Source organism: Zootoca vivipara, chromosome 4 (genome assembly GCF_965207765.1).
Source record: "Zootoca vivipara chromosome 4, rZooViv2.hap1.1, whole genome shotgun sequence".
In the NCBI taxonomy this organism is placed as follows: Eukaryota; Metazoa; Chordata; class Lepidosauria; order Squamata; family Lacertidae; genus Zootoca; species Zootoca vivipara.
The window spans coordinates 67,483,808-67,500,880 of record NC_142587.1 but is presented as its reverse complement, the minus strand read 5'-3'; the positions used below and the strand labels follow the sequence as shown (position 1 = coordinate 67,500,880).

Here is a 17,073-nt window from a genome sequence, read left to right as displayed (position 1 = left end):
GAAGGAGACAACATCCTTTGTTTTTTTTAGATGAGACACTCATTTGTCATCGCAGGCATAATCTTAAAAAGACACATTTCCTCTTGCGTGAGGTAGAAGGGCACGTCTCTCTTAAGGTGACACTTCCCACACTTTTTATAGGTATTTGTATTAAAAGTAATTTTTTTAATATAAAGGAAAACAAAAATCTTCTGCCCAATAAATTGGGAGTAACCTTTTAGTTAATGAGAAAGCTATAAGAAAAAGTTAATAATTATGTACAGAACAATCGCATACATGCCTTTTTAGAAGTAAATCCTATTGATTTCAATGGGACATACTATCAGGCATATTAGTACAGTGGTACCTCGGTTTATGAACACAATTGGTTCCGGAAGTCTGTTCATAAACTGAAGCGTTCATAAACTGAAGCGAACTTTCCCATTGAAAGTAATGGAAAGTGGATTAATCTGTTCCTTTTTTGGGGGGTATAAAAAGTCCTAAATGACTTGGACCCCAACTATCTGAAGGAGCGCTTCCTCTCATTTCCTGACCTACTCCTTGCTGCCAGTCCTGACTGTGGCTGTCCCAAGTTTCAGACAGGTTTTTCCCCCCAGCCCTATCTGGCGATGCTGGAGAGTGAACCTAGCATCTTTTGCATGCAAGTCATGTGCCACTGAACTATGGATCCTCCCCAAGTGCATGTCTTTGCTTTCTTCTTCCGGTTATTCACTACTTTGAAGAAAAAGCAAAAGTCTGCACGTTTCCCTTCCACTTTGGGACCCAGCTGGGACAGGCACAACAGCACTTTTTCCTCTTATGCCGTTGGGCCCGCTCTCACTTAGATAAATTGCCCCCCACCTCACTGAACAACCATTTACCCGAAGGTCTCTTTCCCTTTCCCCTTGAAATGTTAGCCCAGAGTATCCTGCAGGGGAATCTTTGTGAGGGGGTAACTAGTAAGTTGGAGTCTCAGACCGGTTTTCTTTAAATAAACAATAAAGATTTATTTAAGGCAAGATAGTAAATAACACAAATGGATTCAGCTTAGGTTACTTCAGGAATACAGTGTGATTTCACTTTAATTCATCCTCAGTTTTTGCGTTAAAGGTTTGGTTCCTTCATATGGTGATACTTTCTTTCAGTTATCCACCCCCTTTAACAATCCTGCTCCTGAGGTACTTTAAGTAATAGACCAAAGGGCTCTCCACACCCCCTCCCTTCACTAGGTCTGGGAGTTTCTTCTTTTCCTTGGAAGAATCTCTCCCCTCCAGACAAGATTTTAGTCCCAAGTAGGCTGTTCCTTTCCAGCTCTTGGCTCAGTCTCTGACTCCCAGTAAAATTCCGGTCTATTCCTCATACAGGACACCACACTCTGTCCATCACAATATGCTCAGAGCGGAAGTTGTTTCTCCCCACCTCCCCCAGAACCAACTCTTTCTCCCATTCACTCTTTATACCTCAACCTGTCTCCTAACCTGTTTCCCTACCTATCTCCCAACCTCTCCAACCTCAATTCCAACCCTCTCAACTCCCACAACTAACTGTTTCTCTTCAAATTCTCTCCTTTTAAACTCTCCCTCCTGGCCAATCAGAGGCTGCCATTCGTTAATAATAATAATAATTTTTATTTACACCGCCCTCCCTGGTCAGCACCGGGCTCAGGGTGACTAACACCAAATATAAATTACAATAAAACGTAATAGAAAAAAAAACACAATTGAAACACGGCTTAAAATACAGTTTACAATACAGCTTTAAAAGCAGCCTCATTTTAGTAAAAGGTAAAGGGACCCCTGACCATTAGGTCCAGTCGTGTCCGACTCTGGGGTTGTGCGCTCATCTCGCATTATTGGCCGAGGGAGCCGGCGTATAGCTTCCAGGTCATGTGGCAAGCATGACAAAGCCGCTTCTGGTGAACCAGAGCAGCACACGGAAATGCCGTTTACCTTCCTGCTGTAGCGGTCCCTATTTATCTACTTGCACTTTGACATGCTTTCGAACTGCTAGGTTGGCAGGAGCTGGGACTGAGCAACGGGAGCTCACCCCGTCACAGGGATTCGAACCGCTGACCTTCTGATCAACAAGTCCTAGACCCACAGCGCCACCTGCGTTTTAGTAGTAGCCCATAAATCAAGACCATTTGCTGACAGGGAAAGAAATTGGGGGGGGGAGAAAAGAAACATTTGTGGATCCAACCTGTTCAGCAAAACCAGGGAAGGGAGTAGAGGGTGTCTCATGTGCAGTGTATAAATATGCATAACCAGGGCCGGGTCTAGGTAGACCCCCGGTGGTGCGGTGTGCCAGGGCGCCGGGCCGGTAGGCAGGGCACCGCGTGGCAAAGCCGCACAGAAACCATGCTGCACCCTGCGAGGGCGGGGGCGCCGGAGCGATCTCTGCCCCTCAGTGCCAGGGCCCGTGACCTGCTCAAGACTGCCCTGTGCATAACATACCCACCCACCCACCTGCACTATATGCAACTATTTCCATTTCCCCTTCTACTCATTCATCATCATAATGATGGTGGGAAAGCCTCTCACTGTATTTCTGCCTCGTGGCTTGTCAAGATCCACAATTTGAAATTGGATTCAGAAATTAGGAGAGGCTGCATTAAATGAGTATTATTGTTGTCTTAATGACAGAAAAAAAGTGATTCCCCACAATGCAATGCATGTTCTATGTCAGGGGTCCCCAAACTACGGCCCCCGGGCCGGATGCGGCCCAATCGGCCTCCCAATCCGGCCCGCGACGACCCCCGCCGCCCGCTGCCGCCGCCCGCTCTTACGGCGCGCGGCGCAGCGACGATCAGAAAAATCGGCAAAAAATCGCCGAAAATCCATTTTGCGCATGCGTATGGGCCTCTCCCGACCCAGAAGAGGTCATTTTCGATGCACTTCCGGGTCGGGGGAGGCCCATACGCATGCGCACAAGCGATTTTCGGCGATTTCCCCCCCGCCCGTGTGCGTGTGCGCATGCGCACGGGCGCGCACTCCCCCGCCCTCCGGCCCGCTGCGCGCGCACTCCCCTGCCCTCCGGCCCGCCGCGCAGTCGGCGTGGCGGGCACCGGCCCACTGCGCGGTAAGTCTGGGGACCCCTGTTCTATGTGAATCCTTCATCAGAGGCTCCACTCAAGAGTGCTTCGATTGGAGGTGGAGGGCTCTCACTGTCACACTTTAAATGCATCACTTGAACACCTTATCTTTTCTTTCTTAAGAAAACAATGAAGAGAGGGGAATCGTAGCCCACGTCCCGTGGTTGTTAGAGAAGAAGCCTTGGTGTCTACTCCGTTTCCTGTTTGCATCTACAAAGATTTAGACTTGCGCTTCAGGTGCCCATATACTGACTTAAAATTGGGCCAAGTAAACACATCCCACAGAATCTGCAAAGTTATCTCAACTCTGAAACTGTTTTTGTTTCCTATTTGAGTGAAAGTGCTCAATTTGCGAACGGCAGGAAATTGAAAGGTACGTACCTTATCCTCATTACTGGTAATTTTGGGCATGCTAATTTAGGCTAATTATTTTTGTAGGAGGTTACAAATCTTCTGGTAAGTTACCCGATGCTTCAACACTTGCATTAATTATTCTGATGACTAGTCATTATTGTCACCTTCATAAACCTTAGATAATCTCAAATTAGGTGGAGGAACAATTCCATTAATATTCGTTAGGTACAATTAATGCTTGTGCTTTATAATTGCTACCTGATCTAAGGGACTGCTGCTTTTTATCCTGTGCCTTTTACCCTCTGAAGCCACGCAGCTTGAATATTAAAAAACCCAATTAACTGTGTTCTGATTAACTGCTGTTTAAAGATACCTTTCCAGAGATTCAGACCCTTTGTAAGATGTTCAAGCCTATCCTGAAAGGTCATCAAGGTGATTACTTTGTTTACACCAATTTTATATTGTTCAGTAACTTGCAGGAAGAAATTACTGTATGCATGTTTACTCCCAGAAGGAAATCCCACAGAGTCTCTAAGTGGGCATAGGATGCCTACCTTAATGGATTTCCTTTTGGTAAGGGTCACTGCTACAGGAACTTATTTATACTGCTGAGGGTTTGGAGAAAATGTTTTCTTTGTTTTTAGGTAAAGGTAAAATTATAGGTGCTGTATTACGCAGATTCTACTTTCGTTTGCCTGGTATGTAGTGGGTAGAAAATAAACTATAATCTTTTCATTCAAAGGACTGAGGTCCCTGAATGCTTGGATCTCCTAATCTTTTTCTTAAGCAGGCAGTTAAAAGACTCTTAGCTATGTGCACACTTCCATATATACTGAATCCAGTGTGCTGCCACTGCTGGCTTGGGGCGTCATGTACACACAACCTTACGCCACAATCCATATCTTATGAAATACTCTTTGATGTGTTTCCCACCGATCCAGCTTCATTCTGAATTGAGAAAAATATGACCTCTCTGTTTAAAGTCAGTAACGTGTAAGCAGTCTTCATCCTAAAGTTCGCATGCCACCTGTTTCTGACGCAATATGCTGAACATAGCAGTGTATTTAGCTTGAGTTGCTCACACTCATTTTAATTTTATTAGGTTCTAGCAGGCCTTTTTTTCAGCCGGAACTTAGTTCCAGCACCTTTGCCATTGTAAGAGAACAAGAGAGGTGTTCATAGTTACTTCCAGCACCTGAATGCTTTGGGCAAAATGTATATATATATTGAGGTGTGTTTGTTTAAGGCTGTGGGTAAAGTGATTGCAATGAGAAAGTCCCATGCACACATACAAATATAGTCTGGAGGTGTGGGATCAGTGAATGAAGACTCCTACATAATCATTTATTGAAATAAAAGAACAGTCCAGTTCTTGCCGTCTCCATTTGTTGGACTGTTCTAACATTCTATTTCCTGGATCACATTTTGAAAACGGGTGTAGGGAAGTGAAAAGAAAATTACTGTGGATTTAACATTAAAAGTTGAGGCAATTAAAAGAGTCCCAATATCTTTTGCAAGAGGTGCATCACCTACTGACATCCAACTCAGCATTACTAAGGTGTTCAGTGTGAGCCATTTTCTATCTCCTTTCCACTTTGCATTATTGATACAGATATATAATTTCATAAGCAGTCCTTGGGTATCAAGGTCTTAATTGGTGAGTTGGTGTGGAGGATAGCTAGATTTAAAGTAAATTGGGGATCTAGTGCTTCTGATATTGTAGTGGAGGAGAAATCTTGCAGTTGTCAAAGCATACACTATGAAAGAAACACCGGTAAAGCTTTTTCGAATTCTTCCCTGTGTGCAATTTTAAAATTAAACTACAAGACGTATTGAAGAGCTACTGCAACCCAACCTTTCCTGAAGAGACGGTAACAGTGATTCTATTCAATTTGGAATAACAGGTTGTTCCAAAAACTATCCCACTAATTTCATCGTCAAGCTACACAAATTCCTTCCGTTTTATCATAAAGTGATGATCCAGTTTTCAGTTATATAGAAGCCTACTGCGACGGTGCAACGGCACTTTCCCCCCTGGGACCGTTGGGCCTGTCCTCACTTAAATATAGCGCACCTACCTCACAGAACACCAATTCCATGAATTCCTACAAACTATCCCAGATTATCTTGTGGGGGACTTGTGTGAGGGGAAACTTAATAATTTGAGGTCTCAGGCAGGATTTGATCAAATAAACAATAAAGATTTTATTAATCAAAGGAAGTTTATGGCACAAGTGAGTAAAACATAGGATACTTCAGATTAAAATGCTATTTCACTTCAGTTCTTTCTCAGTTGTTGCACAGCTGTTGCCACTTAATACTTTGGTTCTTAAACAAGGTGGTACTTTCTATCAGTTACACACCCCTTAGACAACCAGTGTTAGACAACAGGAGTAGCTTGACCTACTCCTGAGTAATTATGCACTGAATCAGGTTGCTGGGTTGCAAGCCACAGAACAGGTTCACAACTCTGTGCACAATGACCTGGAATTAAGCCCTGTTCAGGTCAAAATGCAGTGCAAGCCTTATGCAGGCCTACTTATAAGAAAACACTGTGACGTTCACTGAGACTTACTCCCAGGTAAATGCACTCTGCACAAGGTTGCAGCCATAAATATAAACACGGAGGTATCCACTTGCCCAGTTCCAGTGTGGGTGAAATACTTCCCTTACATTAATATAGTGTTATTGGTATGATTATTTTGTTGTTGCCTATATATACACAGAGCAACCCTGGGTGAGGTTAGAGGATGGGAAGGGAAGTGCTGGCCTGTTTGGCCTCAGAGGGGCTGAGGGAGACATGACAAGCGCCTTTGCTGCTTTGTTTTCGTGTGCGCCTCAAAGCAACAACAAAAAGAAACCAGTTGCCACTACAAGAAGTTCTGGATGTTGCCAAGGGTCACCAAAAATGGCCTTGAGGGCCACCCCCCCCCCGTGTGTTGGACCACCCTGATCTAGTCCAACCCCCTGCAATGCAGGAATTTCAATTTAAGCATCCATGACAGATGGTCATCCAGCCTCTGCTTTAAAAACCTCCAAGAAAGGAGACTCCACAACCTCCGGAGGGAGTGTGCATCACTGTTGAACAGCTCTTACTGACAGAAAGTTCTTCCAGATGTTTAGTTGGAATCTCCTTTCTTGTAACTTGAATCCATTGTTTTGGGTCTTACCCTCCAGAGCAGGAGCGTTGCTACGGGGTGAGAAGACAGTTGGACCTTCAACTTGGTATAATGCAGTTTAGAACAATATGTACAAGGACAATAAAACACCATTAAAACAATGACTGGCTTATCAGGAAAGTGTAAACAGTTGTAGAGGCATAGAAAAGTTTTCATGAGCTGCCTGAAAGATGCCAGTGGAAACTGCTGCAAACACTCCTGTTTCTTCTGCATCCAGTTGCTCCCTGTTTGTCTTGGAGGCAGTTGTTCATACAATAGCCATATCTATCCCGTGGTTTCTTATGAAATACTGCATTTGGATGGTTTTCCCCAGTGCTATTTTTCTAGAACAGTGGTTCCCAACAGGTGGTCCGGGGACCCCCAGGGGTCCGCGAGCTATGCCAGAGGGGTCCGCAAGATGCTATTAGAATAAAAAATATATTAAATAAATTTCGTATGATAACAGATTTTTTGTTTTGGCCGCTTCCTGCATGAGCAGAGTCTAGCGCAAAACTAGAATTAGATAGAGGCAGTAGTTCTGCTGTATGCTGTTAGGTGGCGCTTTACAAACACTACTGTTTTGCAAAGAGGCAGCGCGCGCATTCTACTATCGCTCACCTCCCCAAGATGCTTTGCGCGCGTCAGCTTCATTTGTGCGCTACTGCGCAGGTACCCTGTCTTCTCCATTCCCCTCCCTCCTCCCTGGCGCGCGCTGCCTCTTTGCAAAACAGTAGTGTTTGTAAACAAAGCGTTGTTTTTCGCGGAAGCTACAGTTCGCGTAGTTAAAAATGGACCGTTGGTTAAAAAGTGGTTCGTTAAAATGACAAAGGCCTACAGATGAAGAGGAAGAACTGTAAAAAACATATAAATATAAAATATAAAAATACTCTTAATTTGGCTCTCACTTTTTAATTTTAGGATTAGGAATTAATGGGGGTCCTTGTCACAATAGCGGCTCGATGAGGGGTCCTCGAGAAAATTTTGTTGGGAACCCCTGTTCTAGAAAAATAGGTGCCAGAACTCACCATGAACGCTTCCCTTGTTTCTCTTATAATTGCCACGGTGCCCACCTGAGAGGTGCTGGAACTGAGTTCCAGCAAGTTCTTGCTTGAAAAAAGCACCAAACCAGTTTTGTTCCAAACAGAGAAAAAGAATAGCCTAGCTGCATTTTAAGCTGGGCAGTGTATGCACATACTAAATACCCCACTTCTTGTTGAAGCCAGCTAGGCTTCTAGAACAGGCTTCCTCAACCTCGGCCCTCCAGATGTTTTTGGCCTACAACTCCCATGATCCCTAGCTAGCAGGACCAGTGGTCAGGGATGATGGGAATTGTAGTCTCAAAACATCTGGAGGGCCGAGGTTGAGGAAGCCTGTTCTAGAACATGGGGAACAAATAACAAACATTCCTCCAGATGTTCTCAGCAACTGAGCTGGATTAAAAGGGCTCACTCGATAGGCCCTCAAGTTTTCCTGGGCACAAGTTGTTGTGGGCTTTGTATGTTAACACCTGATCTGCACTTGTTCTACAGGATGGACAGCATTATGTCAGATATAATAGACATCTTGTTAATTACAGCTTCCATAACATGCTGACCTAAATATCTCTTCAGGTCTATTCAAGCCCTACGGCATCCTCACAAAATAGCTGTATATTTTGCATTTTATTTCCCTTCGACCTCACTCCTTTCATAACCTATATGTTCCTGCCAGCTTAGGTTAACTCTTAATGCATCTCATGCAGTGGACTCTGTTCCACAAAACCATATGTCATAACCAATTCGTTAAACTTTAAGGTGCCATAAAAATAATTTGCTATTCCTGCTGCAACAGGTTAACATAGCTGCCCACTTGGAAACTGACACCAAACAAGAACAGGTGGAGATACTAATTAATTCAGGTTGCAGTTCTGTACTGCACATGCTTCTCAGGGAGCAATCCCTATGGAATTCAGTGGAGCTTACAACTGAGACTGCAGGGAGCCCTTCTGAACCAATTTAAGACACTTAAGTGCTAAGTACTGATAAAACTGCAGTGTTTAAGTATCTGCTGCTACTTTGCAAAGGGAGAGAAACAGAACAGGTGGAGGCTGCACACCTTGTTTCCCAGCAGAGAAACAACTGTGTCAGTATGAGCCCCTTCTGAACCAACGACACTACGACAGACAGTTTTCAGTTAAGTTAGGTGCTGCAAGTATCCACACTATATGTGCAAGGGAGGAAGATGGAGAAAAAAATCAAAACAAATGGCCCTACCTCCAAGTCCTCATTAGCCACACCCCATGACTTCCTAGAAACCCAGCCAGCTCCAATGGGCACCAACTGCCCCTGCTAAGCACCATGCGTCTGAAAACACAGGTGTTCAAGGGAAGCTTGGTCTGAAATGGCCGTTCGTTTCTTTCATTTTGTTCCTGGATTCATTGTACAAAATGGGGGCAAGAGAGGCTGGAAACGAAAGTGGAAGACTTAAGACCTGTGCACCGCGCAGGGGAAAGGATTTCCTCCCCAACCCTTTCAGCCTGTGCCATTTTTCTGCCACAGATAGATCCTATCCCCAGCCCTTTGCCTGTAGCTCAGTGGTCTAACTGATGCTTTGCATGCAGAAGGCTGCAGCTTTAAGCCATGTCATCTCTAGGTAGGCCTAGGAAAGGTGGACACACCACTGCCAGCCAGGGTAGACAGTACTGAGATAGATGGACCAACTCCTTCCTCCTGTGTCCTGGAAGTGAGACAATTACATATGTTATTTGTGCAGCAAAGATGTGTTGTTCTTTCCCCAAGGGAAGTCCCTTGAAAAGAGAACCAGAGGGCTCTGTGCATTCCACTATTCTGTAGTTGCATTGCACAAAGACCAAAGTTGGTCTTGACTCGAGTGCGTAATGAGCCACGGCCTACCCACACCATCTTTTTCTTCTTCTAAAAATAGAGCATGTTTCTAGCCTTTAACGCTCATGAAAATAAACATGAAAGGGTGTGGTCAGGGCCTGTAAAAACCTCAGAAGCCAGGGTGGGTGACTGAATGTGCTGTTGAACAGGATTTCCAGTGGTAAGAGGTTATAAAGTTTATAGCACACCCCACAATTATAGGTACAAAGACCAGGATGGAGTGGGGGGTGGGAGGCACAGGTGGACAGATCACACCAATGGTGTGTGTGTTTATTTTCAATCCTCCTCCTGGTTGCCCAAGCCACTCTGGGTGGCTTCTAACATATAAAAACATAATAAAACATCAAACATTAATTGTAACAATCTGATCCAATACCGAAAGTCACAATAACTATGAAGTGTGTGTGTGTGTGTGTGTGTAAAACTGTTGTTGTTTTTTTAATTTGTGTAAAAAAATTTATTATAGAAATGGACGGTTTTCAATGTATCTCTTGCTGGGTACCTCTGGGTTTTGTAACGACAATTATGATTATGTCCTTGGCGAAGAATGTATCGTACTACTTGAAGGAAAAGAAAAGGAAAGGTAAGAGGCAGTAGATTTTTTTGGCTTATGGGAGCCTTGTGCTTCACCCAGAAGAGGCAGTTGGTGCAAAATGCTGTCGTATGATTGCTAACAGGAGTGATATCCTGACAGCATACAATCCCTTTGCTCAGAGACCTGTGCTGGTTTGCTGATCTGCAACCAAGCCAAGTTCAAGGTGTTATTAGTAGTACGTATATAATTTCCTTAGCAGCTTGGGACCAGTTTACTTGTGAGATTGCCTTACCCCCATATATGTCCTCTCAACCACTATATGATGCTCGTTCCACATTTGCAAGAAGTTGATCTGTTGGCATGGCAACACTCACACTTTCGAACTTCCTGCCTGTTGATACCAGGCAGGTGCCTTCTCTGTACTCTTTTGGGTGCCTGCTAAAAACCTTTTTTCGTTCAGGAAAAACATAGCTAGACATGTAGAATGCTGATATGTGTCTAATCTGGTTTATAGCTTATCATTCATTTTAATTATGTTTTAAATATGTTCAGTTGGTTTTAACTGTCCCTCCCCCCCCTTAATTGTATTATTCTTTTTATAGCCCACTTTGAGGCTTTACAACAATCAAGTGTATATAAATATCGTAAAATAAATAAAATAGTTACTAGAACCCTGTAAAATGGTTTCCTCCCTAATGTGACCAAAGCTTCAGTTATCCGATATAGTAATGGGGAGGGTACCAGTGTTACATAAAAGCACAAATATTTATTCGGCATTTCCTTTCAGTGCCAAGGAATTAGGCTAGATCTGAGGAAAGTTAAATGCTATTTTTTCTTAAGTAAATGTCATCCGTGTTTAGATTGATCAGTTTGCAATTCATATACAGTACAAAAATAATACACGTTAAAAATGCCATAGTAAGTTTTCAATAATGTGAGGTGTAATGGGAGCTCAGGGCTAGAACACATGCTTTGTATGCAGAAGGTCACAAATTTAATTTTCAGGGGGGTTGGACTAGATGACTCCCTGGTCCCTTCCAACTCTACAATTCTATGACTTTGCTGTGTTTTAAGTGACTCTGTGATATTTGGCGTGTACGTGACTTTGTTGTTGCCAATCATAGTCGACTGTGGAGTATACTGGGTTTCAGGGACCCATATTCTTGTTTCTGTGTAAGTCCGCTTCCTGTGTGGAAGAGAAGCAGGTGGCGCTGTGGTCTAAACCACTGAGCCTCTTGGGCTTACCAATCGGAAGGTCGTAGGTTTGAATCCATGCGACGGGGTGAGCTCCCGTTGCTCTGTCCCAACTTCTGCCAACCTAGCAGTTCGAAAGCACACCAGCGAAAGTAGATAAATAGGTACTGCTGCAGCAGGAAGGTAAACGGCATTCCATGCGCTCTGGCACTTGTCACTGTTCTCCGTGCACCAGTAGCAGTTTAGTCATGCTGGCCACATGGCCAGGAAAGCTGTCTGTGAACAAATGCCGGCTCCCTCAGCCTGAAGTGAGATTAGCGCCGCACCCCATAGTCACCTTTGACTGGACTTAACCATCCAGGGATCATTTACCCTTTAAAAAAAAAAAATCTAAGCCTGCTTTCTGTGTGGAAGTGGAAGTCTGGAATTAGTCTGAAATTAATCAGGACATGATCACAAAGAGCTGCACTACTGCCACTGTAAATGAGAAAAGGTAAATTCTGTAGGCAAAACAGGCTGGAAAAACGTGCTTTGTAAATTATAGGAACTGCTATTTTATTTTTGTAGATACAGTGGTGCCTCGCAAGACGAATTTAATTCGTTCCACGAGTCAATTCATTTTGCAAAAAATTCGTCTTGCGAATCGCGGTTTCCCATTGGAATGCATTGAAATTTCTTTTTTGACTATAGGAACACATTAATTAAACTTCAATGCATTCCTATGGGAATGCGTCTTGTGAGTCACCATCAGATCGCAAGACGCATTCGTCTTGCGAAAAATTCGTCTTGCAGGGCATTCGTCTTGCGAGGTACCACTGTAATAGAATTAGAGGGATGCTGGAGTCTACTGTAGCTGTTCGCCTGTGGAAGAGTTCAACCAAGGATGATTGGGTTAATTTTCTATTGAGTTACTTTGCACATACTAGATATCCTCAGTTCTGGTTTTACTATATATTTTGATCACTTAATTTGGGATCTTAAAGGCGGTTTTAAAAAAGCTTTTCTCTTGCACTCTTTCACTGCAGTCTTGCTTAGACACCAAGAATATGTACAAAAATGTGGGTTAACTGAACTGGTTAAGGGGATAACATCTAAACCTGAGCTGTTAAATTTAGGCTGCTGCACCTAATTACTGACCGGAAAGGTGTAAGTCAGGAAAGATTTAAAATAATAAAACAGCTTTCTAGAAGATGAGTTACGTGAAGGTGTGAAATGCTTTCCTAATTTGCTCAAAATACTTTCCAGATAAAATATATGAAGACTATCAGCAATACGACCCAAGGTATGGCAAATGTTTTATTTCCTTTTTTATGGGTGAAAAGTGATTGGGCTGGTATGGAAGGTTATCTTGATTACATATAAATACAAATATTTATTTAAGACATTTCTGTACAGCTTTTCACATCATTCACATGACTCTGAACAACTTTTAAAATGCAAGATTGGCATTGAAACTGTCACATATAAAATGCCCCTGAAACCTTGACCAGGGTTAACATCAATAGCCAACCTACTGAAAATGAAGGATTAGCAATAGCGTGAAAGCATGGGTTTTTTTATTTGACAAAAGGACCTTAATGTTGGTGCTCGTCTAATTTAGTGAGGTGGAGGGAGTGATTCCATAGATCGGGCACCACCACCAAAAAGGCCATCACCTCCTCATGACTGCCAAACAGACCTCTAGCAGCTGTAGCACAACCAGACTCTCTTGCATCCTGGCATACATTATAGCTATAATTTCTTTTACAGCTCTGGTGAGTTCTATACTGAAGAATGCCCTGTTTATGACAACCTGAATCATCACCATCAAGACATACTAAGTAAGTTGCGTTTAAGACGTCTGCCTTCTGCATTTAGGATAATATGTCAAAGCATTTCCTGTGAGAGTAAGCAAAGATTTGAATATTTTTTATTTTTATTGAAAAGGAACAGACTGTTGCAGATCTAAGTATGTTTAGCACAGATGAATACAATCCAACATAGCTGGGCACAATGTTCAGAGGCACAGTCGTATAAAATATACACAGAAAATTTAGATTTGAAGATTTTACAAGTCCCCAGCCCCTCCCCAGAATTTAAATGCTGATAACTGGGCACATTTCTATCATGTTATTTTAACAGCCCAGGGAATATTCTAAATGTATATTCATATTTTATGACATGTTTAAAACGGCCATACTGCAGATTCTAATTAATTTGCTACAGCTCAGCGCAGGATATTTAAATCATTGGTAGCATTCCTCAGCTCTTTTAAATGATGTTCTGTTTCATACCATCTCCAGATGAAAGCTGCTATGAACAAATGAATGCCCACCCTCACACATCTGCCAATGAAGTACAGGTATTACTACGGAGACTTCCTTTCTAGAGAAGGTTGACATTCTGCATCTGAGCTGTTTGTGTGAATGTAAATGCCAGAATCATATGTTCTGATACTCTTCCCTTCTCCGTTGTCAGCTTGGTGCCCTTCTACTAGCAGAAGGCCTCTTCTGATCTCTAGGAAAAATGTTATTTAATAAAAGTCCCTTCCTCTCCCTGCAAACCAGCCTTTATGTTTGCACAAAGCTCTTTCCACAGCCTTTCTAAGGCCCACTATTTGCACCTAACCCAGATGCCTTAAGGTGCTGCACTTCAAGTCGTCTTCTGCTAGTGCTTCTGCAAAAGTTCACTGAATAGCCCCAATACATTTTCTCCTTATACTCCAGTTATTGCATTTACACTTAAAGTCTTTATACACAGTTATTAAGCACCATTAGTGTGCATGGCACTATACAAAGTGGTTATTTTAATTTGTTGCAAACCTAAGAGAAAGACAAATAAACAATGACTCTATTCACGCTAGAGTTTATTCTGTTTTCTTTCCCTAACTCTTATTTTGCACATTATATTTGAGCTTTCACATGACGTAAAAGCCACTTCCGAGAAACTAATGGGAGTATAGAGCAAGTTTACCGCTCATTTCTGCTTTAGGTGATTCTGGAAAAATCCATTTGCAGCCCCCTTAACCTGGGAGTTTTGTGCGGTGATTTCTCAGCCTTTTTCACATGTTCATGCCACAGCCACTCATGTGACGAGCTGTGAAGTGGCATACTGGCATGCACTGTGCTACCTGCCCATTGCAAGGTGTGTACCTTTTCCCTGACGAGAAAATGTGCCGGTGTTTCGGCACAGAAATCCATTCTAGGCAAAGCCTAGAAGAATGGCGGAAAGCAGAGGGAAAGGAAAGGCATGGAGGAATGACAAGTGTCAATGACATGTCGGTCACAGAACAGGCGTGTGCAGCGTGTAAGTTAGAAAAGCGGACAGAAGCGCTGGCCTTATAATCTGTGTAATAAACCCCACATACTGCAGCCTCATAGGTTCTTTTAAAAATAACTACAACCCCATTACTAACTAATATGAATTACTTATTCTTTGCCTTCTTCTAGCAGACAGCTGAGCGTCAGATGTGCTATGCTTCCTTAGATCACAGTGTCAGGAGGAAACACAAAAACCCTCGAAAAAAGAAATATCCTACCTTGGAAGTGGATGAAGACCAACTGACCAGAAGCAGCAACTTGCCCTCTGACACCTGCATTTACCTCAACAGTGAACAACTGAACGCTGAGAATGAACTGTCTGAGGATCCAACTCATGAGGATCCCCACAGACTATTTGGGTTAATTCACACTATGAATGATGCCAATTTTTAGTAGGAATTTGGCCCAGCTGAGTTATTGTAGCTGATAAATTTCTTGGAAAACAACTGAACAACTGGGTTGATACCAGGTAGCTTAGAAACTAATTACCTGTAGCTAAATAGGAAGGATGTTTGTTCAGTAATAGCTCTACATTTTCTGACCTTGGCCTAGCAGGGTCCATTGCCAAGTAGATTGTCAACTGAGAAATAATATACTGTGTGTGTGTGTGTGTGTATAGGGACAGGATGACGCTATGGTCTAAACAACTGAGCCTCTTGGGCTTGCTGATTGGAAGGTCGGCGGTTCAAATCCCCGCGACAGGTTGAGCTCCCGTTGCTGTCCCGCCTCCTGCCAACCTAGCAGTTCGAAAGCATACCAGTGCAAGTAGATAAATACGGTAGGTACCACTGCGACGGGAAAGTAAATGGCGTTTCCGTGCACTCTGGCACTCATCCCAGTCCTCCTTGTGCCAGAAGTGGTTTAGTCATGCTGGCCACATGACCCAGAAAACTGTCGGACTGCTAGATCGTATCAACTTCTTAATGGAAGACTTGACTGAACTGAAACTCCGTCTGACTGGGTGCTTATGTAGGTAAGCCTGATTCACACAGGAAATTCCTTTTCTCCCCTCATACTGTTTCAGAGCTGACCCCTTTCCCATAAACGTGTATGTACAAGCCAGGGCACATAGCTATGTAGCTAGAGCACTAGTCCATAGAAGGAAGCCCTTAGGTCAGGCATAGGCAAACTCTGCCCCCCCCCAGATGTTTGCAACTACAATTCCCATTATCCCTAGCTAACAGGACCAGTGGTCAGGGATGGTGGGAATTGTAGTCCCAAACATGTGGAGGGCTGGAGTTTGCCTATGCCTGCCTTAGGTCTCATACTGGAAAGACTAAAGTGTTGTTAACTTTTCAACGTGAACCTTGTCCATCTATTATGTATTTAGGATTTGCCACATTGTACATTTAGCAACACCATGCATATTGTGTGTCTAGTAACATGGTGTGATATTTAGGGCTAATTAGTGAATAATGTTAACAACTTTGGTTCACCTAATTTACACTTGTTCAACGAGCAGATTTAATGTCCACATATGTTTTGTTTCCTGCTGATAAGTACTGCTAGAGCCGCTCCCCATTGCTCAACGAGTGTGTAATGTCTTGTGCATCTGAATTCAATTGTCTGGAAAGAAAGGGGTAAATGAGGTGTAAAAATAAATCTCCAAGGAAGAATTTGACATTCTTCTAGGTATTTGAATTATGACTCTCTTTTTACACAGTACTGTAGTCTGTTTTATAATCTACTCCTTATTATTCCCCAGATATACTCACTTAGCTTAGTCTAAGGCTGTGCCTTGTAATAAATTTTAAAAAGATTTTTTAAGTCCAGTACTGAAAAAAGAGTTGCAGTTAAGCAAATTTAACGCCATTGAAATTGGTGAGTGGCATTTAAGTGCAGGCTGTTGGAAAAAAAGGCCGGTTGATTTAGGTTTGTGCCTTGATGACCTGACACATCTTCTACTAGCCTTTTATATACCAAGACATCTTTTGTTAGTTTAATGATAAATATTTACAGATGACATTTGCTCCAATTTTGTCCCCTTTGCCAAAATGTTTATTCAAAGTTATCCTCACCTAATGACCTAATCAAGTAAATTAAAAACTTAACATTGTTGTTAATTCATGCTTGATCTGTAGAACTGCACAAATGCTAATATATATTGCTAGGCCATCTGGCAGCCCTTAGCGTGCCAAATTTCTGTGCTACCAAGCGTGTCTCCATAAGTAGTTCAGGATAAGTCTGCACTCAACTGGATGCACTGTAAAAACTACAGCCAGGCATCTTAATTTATTTATTTATTAAAAAAAAATTATTCAGTTTATATAAAACACACAGATACAAAAACAAGACAACAAAAACATACAATACCACAACAAACATTTCAACTCAATAACACTACACTTATAATTTTAACCCCAATTTGCTAATCATCGTCTTTTGGACTCCCTCCCTTCTGATTTCCAATTTATTCTCCTCTTTAGCAATTTTCCTTCCTCCTAATTCTTTAATCCTTTTCATTTTACTACCCTTTACTTTAAAATCCTACCCCTCCCACACACACCCTGCCACCAGGGGAATCCAGAATGGGGCAGAACAACAAAAATCCTTATTACAATCAGCTCCCCCACCCCCCATC

The 17,073-nt window shown here is 42.7% G+C and overlaps 1 protein-coding gene across 1 annotated transcript; it reads left to right on the top strand.

Moving 5' to 3' along the window:
* The first annotated feature begins 3,302 nt into the window (after positions 1 to 3,302).
* On the top strand, positions 3,303 to 14,992 carry TRAT1 (T cell receptor associated transmembrane adaptor 1). The gene is made up of 6 exons (XM_035115803.3): positions 3,303 to 3,443; positions 9,931 to 10,047; positions 12,439 to 12,475; positions 12,943 to 13,013; positions 13,476 to 13,534; positions 14,622 to 14,992. The coding sequence occupies exons 2-6, from the start codon at positions 9,933 to 9,935 to the stop codon at positions 14,883 to 14,885; spliced, it is 546 nt and encodes a 181-aa protein (XP_034971694.2). The 5' UTR covers positions 3,303 to 3,443; positions 9,931 to 9,932; the 3' UTR covers positions 14,886 to 14,992.
* The last annotated feature ends 2,081 nt before the right edge of the window (positions 14,993 to 17,073 follow it).